Below are 8,591 nucleotides of genomic sequence, written 5' to 3'. Positions count from 1 at the left end.
CGGTGCGAGTTCGCCGGAGCAACCGTGTGGATCCCCCACCACACTCCCTTGAGTTCCTCCCTCTCACAGGATCTTCTCCCTCTCAAACTCCACCCTTTCCTCTCTCCCTTTCAAGCTCTCTCTTCAAGTTTCGCCCACAAGAACGAAGCTATAATGGCTGCCAAAGACCCTTACAAAGTGCCATGCCAAAGCTTAAATAGAAGCTCTCAGAATGAGCTCATTAATGCAAGTTGTCGACATTATCATCCAGGCCGATAGGCATATCGTCCTGGCCGATCAGTACAAATTAAGCTCATTAGCCCGGAACGATTTGAGATGATCTGAAGAAAATTAGTTCATCGTCCTGGCCGATTAGTTTAAAACCGATTTCAATCGTCCTGATCATCGCCCTGAATACTAGCTGTTCGATATAGATCATTCAGGCTATCATCCTGGCCGATCATGCGATCGTCCCGGACGATGTGATCATATCAATCAACCATTAATGCTTTCCAAAGATACCAGATCAATTTAGGCATGATTGAGTTAGATCGTCCTGGACGATAATAATATCGTCCTGGCCAATTTCCTAAAATAAAGAATTCCTAAACTGATTATGGCGGTTGATTCTTTCTGAATTGAGATTATCGTCCTGGCCGATACATGTATCGTCCAGGCTGATCTGTTGACGCCTGCCTTAATGAGGATGCCCTAATCAGGGTTTCTGATTTTGGACAGATCATCCAGGCCGATATTAATATCGTCCCGGAAGATGTTACCTAAAATAGAAATCATATAGGGAGCAAGAGAATTTCTACCAAGTTATAGCCACACCAAATACAACAGACTCAAGAAAGGAAAAAGTTTACAAACTGACATAGATCTAGTTTACCCAATCTTGAGCTAGTTCCAGATTTCATTCTGATCGCGTGGACCTGAAACGTTAGCACATAAGGCAATCGTAGAGAAATAAGGAATCTTTGCTATCATCAAAATCATAAACCATAGATCCGTAACAAGACCTAGCTTCTGAATTATCAAACTAGAAGCAAGATGATGAGGTATAAAGTTTTATTTGTGTGTTTATTTGTGTTGTAGTTAATATATATGTATATGTTATTTGTTTTATTTTTGTTCGCTATGAATGCTTTTATTTTTTTTATTATTTTAGTGTTTTGTTATTTATGTTTGTAATTTTTTTTTATTTTATTTCATTTTCATGTATATTTTTGAGACACCCTCTAATCATCACCCACAAATCACATCTCATGTTATATTTGCATAAGATAATCAATCACTTCTCATATTTTTTTAAAAATGAAAATTTTACCTTCTTTTTTCTTAATTTTTTTGGTAAGTGATTATTGACTTTTCTAAATAGTTAAAGTAGAAAATTGATGACTATCCCTCTTCCTCTAACTCCTTAAGTGGTGTAATTTATTTTGAAACAAAAATTATTTCAAATTAAAAATTTGACTATGAAATAGAGATTTGTTTCATCTTCTTATAGTTATATATATCATTTGAATATTTTTGCAAATTAATGAATCTATTTTTAAATTTTCTTATTCAAGCTGTTTGTCAATATCAGATGGATCATGATTTGGTTTGTGGGTTACTCTTCTCTATAAAAGGGAGTGAGTTTTTCTTCTCTTATATTTGGAAGATAATCTCACAGTTGAGAATCTTTAAAGACTTAAAAAGGAAGCAAGTTCACAAAAATTAAAAGAGGCACAAATTGAGCTGGAAATGAAAACATACGTAACGTTCACAAAAAATTATAAGATGCTTAAAGTGTATCAAAAATCAAAGATATGTAAAGTGTACCAAAATTGATAAAGAGGCACAAAATGATCCTACAATAAGTTAGCTTTCCTTTATGTTAAGTTTTTAAATCTTAGATAAATCGATGTGCCAACTGATATCATCGACACTTGAATTTGAGAATCATAATTTCTGGTTCATCACTTTGAAATGCTATTCTCTTAAGATATTTTTCTGAAAAAAGTTTGAAAATATCACATTTCCTTTCTAATTTATTTTATGAATTAGATTTTGTTTTTTTTTAAAAAGGACTTTAACATGTAAGGAGCCTGAGCTAGAGTTGATAATATTCAAGTTTCCAACCTTTTTGGATTTTAGTGCAGTCAATTCATTCCTTAATAAGCTTTTGAATAAAATGGAGATGTAACTTTCTCATTTTAAGAAAATTTATTGAAATTAATTGATTCTTCTTAATCATCACCACCACCTATACCTGATCAGTGTCTGTATGGTTTTAGCTAGGTATGTGTATTCCATTTTTTTATGTGTTTCTCTTCTTTTTGATAATGTCAAAGGGGGAGAATATATTTGGTAGGTTGTATTTATATTTAAATTGCATATATTCATAATGTATTTGCATTAGTTTATATATTATTTAGGGTCTAAAAGCTTTTTCTTTATTTCTTTGTAAAAAAAAGAAACCTTTTTTATTTCCCATATTATTAATATAATTATCTTAGTAAAGGGGAGATTAGAAGAAAATATTTTTAATTTTTCATATTCAATCTATAATGTTTGCCATCATTAAAAAGGGCGAGATTCTTATAACTCGAGCTCACAAGTTTATGTTTTTGATGATAACAAATATTATGGCTCACATACATATGTCTACTTATATTTATAAAATATATTTGTTTATGTGTGTACTAATATTTCAGGAATATCATAAAACATCCAATAAATATTTAAGGCTCAAGATTGGGTAGAATAGGTTATACTATAAAGATTTTTGTAATATTCATTGCTATATTTTGATTTCTTGATTCAAGTCCTATAAGGGTATATACTAGCTTGGTGACCATGCACACAAACACTTATGGGGAGTGAGATTGAATCAAAACCAGAAGTTTAATTTTTGAACTAATCGTACTATAAGATTTATATCGTGTTGTACAATCAACTCATTTAACTAATCATACTGGATGATTTAGATAATCCAGGATGATTAGTTATAATCATAAACAATAGCTGCTAATCATAATTTAGGCAAGATTTAGAATTTCATATTTTATTCTAATCCTTCAAGATGACGTACATCGTACTGGATGATTTGTGACAATAATGCCTAAATTGATATTGTGATTAGCTAATCAAATCTATTTAATTTTTATATTTTGATTGTACTGTTTGATTTGGATCATACTGTATGATCAACATAGACAATTTTGGTAGTTCCAATATTTGTCTTAGATGAACTGCATCTTTGTTAAACTAATTATCTTGGACGATCTAATAATCATATAAAATGATCTATTCAAATACTTGAATTGATTGTATAGGGCAATGATGATCGTACTAATTGAATGGGCTATTTTGAATTAATTATATAGGATCTCAAGATCATATTGTATGATATTTGATGATAAAATTGATATTTTAGGATTTTTTAATGCCCTCTATTTGATCTTTCTCTAAATAAATTATAGGTGTCTTTGGCATGCATTGAGTCTTTGTTCTTCTAGAGAAAACTTAAAGTGAGAGCCTTGAAAGGGAGAGAAGAAAGGGTGGAGTTTGAGAGGGAGAAGATCCTTATGGCTTTCAAGGGAGTGTGGAGGGGGTTCACACAATTTCTTTGGCAAGTTTGAACCTTAGTACCATCAGATTCAAGGTTTATCTTGAGGGAAGTTTTTGGAAGAAGAAGATATCTTTGGTGTCAAAGGACTTGGCTACGCCATTGCACTGGGTTGGTGGAAGAGATTTTGTAAGGGCTTCTCTGCCTAGCTGTGGAATATAAAGAAGAGTCACTAAAGGTTTAATCCAATATTTAGAACAAGAGGTTTTAGGGAGTGGATGCAGGTCAGGTTGATCGAATCACTATAAATATCTCGTGTGTTTGTTCTTGATTTTGTTTTTTTGCACTTTATTTTTCACATTTACTTTTGTGATAACTTTGTGGGTGAAATCTCTGAATTATCTTTTTATTGTGAATGTAATTCTCTTCCGCATAAAGTTATAAAAAGATTTTCTTTTTGTTAAAGAAGTTCTTAAACATCCAATTCACCCCCCTCCTCTTGGTTAGCCTCAGGACTAGTTATTTAGGATTTCACAACCCTCACAAACTTTTAGTATGCAGTGATGTGGAGTTATACCATTGTGTAGATGGTGGTTTATTATGTTGAAGTGCATGGAATTTTGCTTTTAGGAATTCATTTGCACTTTCAAAGCTTATAAATTCTAATTTCAATACACGCTCATTATGATATAGTTCAGTTACAAATGTTTCTAAATATTTTAATGATTATTCTAACTCAAGATACTTTAATTTCAAGGATTCATATGCATTAGTTAAGTCAGCATGCTTCTTATTTAATGCATCAAACTCATCGAGTAAAGACATGTGATTTATATGTAGAATAGAATGTTCAACTCTCAGGCTAACATACATCTTCTTGAGTTTCCTATATGAATCATTAATTTTTTTTTCTGATATAATAAAAATTTCATCATAGAATAGCTAACATACCTCATATTGATCAAATTGATGAAGATTATCATTAGCCATGAGACACATATTAGTTACCTCCTCTACTTGTTTAAATGATTATAAGGTGGAGTCTGCCTAAAAAGTATTTTGTGTCTGTTACTTCCCCTTTTTAGACTTTGCCTTCTCTTCACCCTTATCCTTTATTGAATGAGTTTTCAAATTTGGACAGTCAGTTCACAAATGGGCTAGTTTCCTTCATTCAAAATAAATTATGTCAGATGACACTTTAAATTTTTTACTACTTTTACCTTATCTCCATTGTTGATAATGCTTATGATTTCTTTTCAAAAATTTTTTGAACAATGGAGTCATCAATGCAATGTCATCATTGTCTTTAGTTAAAGAGTTATTATTATTCGAGTCATTGGCTTTCAAAGCCACAATTTTCTCCTTCTTTCTATCTTTTGCATCAGTAATCTCTGACTTACACCTTACTTGTAGGCAACGAGTGAGCCAAACAAGTTATCAATAGAATACACATTCAGATCTTTAGATTTAGAAATTGCAGTGACCTTAGTATCATAAATACTAGATAGGAAACATAGTGCTTTTTTAACGTTTTCAGAATTGGCTAGTTCTCTACCTAAAGCATGCATGGATTTAACTATTTGAGTGAATCTAGTGTATATTTCAAAAATTATCTAGCTAGGTTTCCTGCAACATAGTTCATAGTCATGCAGTAAAATATTCAACCTAAATTGTTTGACTTCACTAGTTCCTTCATATGTGATGCACAATCTATCCCATATTTCCTTCCATATTGTACATGTAGAGACTCTCATATAATCCTCAAATTTTAATATACAAAAAAAAAATAATTCAAGTATTTATCATTTAATTGAGCAAGCTTCAGATCCTCATTACTCCATTTAGTAAATGAGACTTCAATTTTGACTCCATTAACTATACATAATGGACAGGAATAACTAGTTTGAATCATGTGCCAAATTCTAAAATTAATAGTTTGCATAAATGTAAACATGCAGATTTATCAAAAATTAAATGGAATATTTTTAAACAAAGTTAAACAGGTTATAAAATAACCCTCTGATTTATTTCTATTACTAAAATAAGCCATAAGACCTTGGGGATTTTAAAATTGTGAGTTCCAAAGCCCTCTCTAATACCACTTAAGAGTTTAGGGGAGGTTGTAAGACCTCATTAAACTATCTCTAAGAGTACCAAGGTAGGATCCTAAGAAAGCACTTGGTTAAAAAGAGAATAACAAACTTTCCTCTCTGATGAGGAGATCACGAGCTTCAAATCTCAATCGGTGATTCTATTCAGTCTGAGAGGAAGCTTGATCAAGGGTGCCCCTGAACTTAGACCAATATTGCCCTCTCTCCTTTTTGAAAAGAAAACTCTTAATTTTGGAGGCTCCTCTCTAAATTTTTGAGAGAGGCGATAGCTCGAGCAAAGCAAGAGGAAAGATTCAAAAGAAGTTCAAACACCGTTCATCATAATTGATAGAGAAAAGCCACTATTACAAAACCATGCCAACCCAATTCTATTTTGATGAGAAATGACCCGTGACATACCCATAGGACATAGGAGGAGAACTTTATCCAAAAAAAAAAAAAGACCTATTGAGAAGTCCAGAAAGAGGATGTGAGGGTCTCATCGTAAGGTGACTCAATGAAATCGGGAGGGGCAACACATGTGGCATTCTAGGCAACTGAGCCACCTTTTAGGTTATGTTATGGTTAGATATGTATTAGTACTCATACTCATATCACTAACTCTTCTTCTCCGATCGGCATATCGATTTCTCCTTTGTAGCCCAAGACTGCGCATACAGGAAAAATTAGAACAAGGTCTCCATGGGTAATCCTCTTGCTTGTCTCCAATGATAGCACAAATCGTAAAGTCTCCAAACAACTTGGTTAAGGATCCTCCTTACAAGGTTTCATCCCAGTCATTCTCTAGCTCTCTAGACTTATCACCTGATTCCTCATAATAGCAGTTATCGATGATATTGATCCATGCATATGCTTTCACGTAAATCCAAGGTGAAGAAAAGCCATAGTATAGCTCATCCTCTCCTTTAAGTCGAGTATAACAAAAGTTCTACTCTCCTTCCCTTTTTGAGGAAAGTAGCCATTCAGTGTGATATCATAAAGGCGCATCAGGCAATAGAAAGGTTCACCATCTTCAAGGTATTTCACTTTCTGGTAGGATAGCTTCCTAATGCATGAAATCTTCAGTGGTGTGCTCTTGTGAGTGGGAGTTTTTCCAGAAGCAAGTAAGTTTCTTCCAATTTTTTCATATAGAATGAAAAAGGAAACTTACTACGGACAATTCAATATAAAGAAAAGAGTGGTATCTGAGATTCAATGAGCTAAAATAGTACTGGCAATTTTGTATCTTCCCAAAAAAAAGTCTTATTGTCATGGAAGTGCTTGACTTCTGTATTTAGGATGGAAGGGAACATGTTTTGTTTATTTTAAAAAAATACTAAAAAAACTTTTTTTGTGGTTTAACTGATCTCATAATTTATGAAAAATTCTAGTCAAGTGACTAACATAAGTGGAAGAAAATTAAAAAATTGATTTTCTTTTTCAAAGTTTTTTAACATGAAATAAGTCTATCCAAACAAGATTACTAATTGAGTAAGTGATTGATATAATCAGAGAGAGAGAGAGAGTCTGAGAATTCAAAATTATGTTATTTGAATTTCTATTTTCGCAGCTTCGTCGTCGAATCAATGACGACGAACGGTCACCGGCCACCTGCGGCCGGCGGTCCGATAGAGGATCAACGTTCGTTGGGACGTCCAATCATCGAAGGAGCTCGAGATGTTTCGTCTTCACCACCGACATTTGGAGATGATAGATCAATTATTTTTCCTGGGTTAAAAACTTCTGCTATGGTGAACAAGTTGTTAATCATTAATGAAGGAGGTCAAGTGAAAAAGAAACAATTGCTGGAAGTGCCTGGTAAGGGTAAGGCAAATTGATGGAAGTTACTTTGGAGAATACTGGGTGGCCAAGAAAGATCCTGAATGAGATGGAAAATGTTATGGTGCCAAGAGCTATATCTGATAACAAATATATGGTTGCTGGAATGGGGACTGAAGATGAGGTAAATTTAGTTTCTCTGTTAAAGAAAACTACTGAAGTTAATGAACCTGTGCGAACTGAATTGAAGGAGAGAAATACAGTAGAACAAGGTAAGATGAAATCTGATCTGGAAGAAGTTCGTATATGCATTACTGGAGAACTCGGGAGCTGTGATGAGGTGATTGAGGAAATGCCCAAAAGGCCTAATATTGGATCCTTTCAGAATGTATGGTCTAAAAGCATAAATATTAAAGTTACTAACCTAGATTTTTGTAACTGTGTAGCTAAAGATGGTAAAACTGTTAAACTTCATGTGGAGAAAGTCTGTGAGAATTCCAAAAAGCATAACAAGTCTCTAATGGTTAATATATTTGGAGGAGAAGTCCCATTCTCTTCAATCATCTATGAGTTGAGAAAACAATGGGAACAATATGGTAAGTTTCATCTCACTGTCCTGGGAAAAGGATGGATTTTGTGTTCTTTTTTGAAATGGAGCACATGGAAGCAGTTTTTACTAATGGTCCCTGGTTCGTCAATGGTAACATTGTTGGAATTGATAGATGGACTCAAAGGTTTGATCCTAATTCTCTTAAAGGGCTTTCTATTCCTATTTGGATTAGATTGCCAAATTTACCATTATTCTGTTGGGATGAAATAAATATATGTCGAATAGATTCCATGGTGGGGAAGCCTTACTTAATTTATGGTAATATGTTCCAATGGTCAAGAAGGGAATTTGGACGTGTTTGTGTCCGAATTGATTTGGATGCTAAACTACCTACAGGAGTGTGGGTAGAGGGAGAAGAAGACAGATTTTTCCAGAAGATAGAATACGAAAGGCTTCCTAATTTATACTTTAATTTTGGGAAAATTGGCCATAACAAAAATGATTATACCAAGAGTTTTATAGTGAATAGGGAGAAAGAAAATCAGTCGGACAAGGATCATTCAAAAAACATGATGGAGAAGAATGTTGTAGAAGACAATCATAAGGCAGGAGAAGAATTGGTTGATAATGAAGAATA

General features: G+C 33.4%; 1 protein-coding gene across 1 annotated transcript in view; it reads left to right on the top strand.

Moving 5' to 3' along the window:
• LOC110098209 overlaps nt 1–7,463 on the top strand; it is a 62,395-nt gene extending 54,932 nt beyond the window's left edge. The window contains exon 3 of the mRNA XM_020824951.1: nt 7,196–7,463. Within this exon, the coding sequence (XP_020680610.1) occupies nt 7,196–7,463 (268 nt within the window). The remainder of the gene's footprint in view (nt 1–7,195) is intronic.
• The last annotated feature ends 1,128 nt before the right edge of the window (nt 7,464–8,591 follow it).

The sequence above is a fragment of the Dendrobium catenatum genome, unplaced genomic scaffold (genome assembly GCF_001605985.2).
Source record: "Dendrobium catenatum unplaced genomic scaffold, ASM160598v2 fragScaff_scaffold_1594, whole genome shotgun sequence".
Lineage (NCBI taxonomy): Eukaryota > Viridiplantae > Streptophyta > Magnoliopsida > Asparagales > Orchidaceae > Dendrobium > Dendrobium catenatum.
Note: the sequence above shows the minus strand (reverse complement) of the source record. Positions and strands in the feature narration are given on the sequence as shown.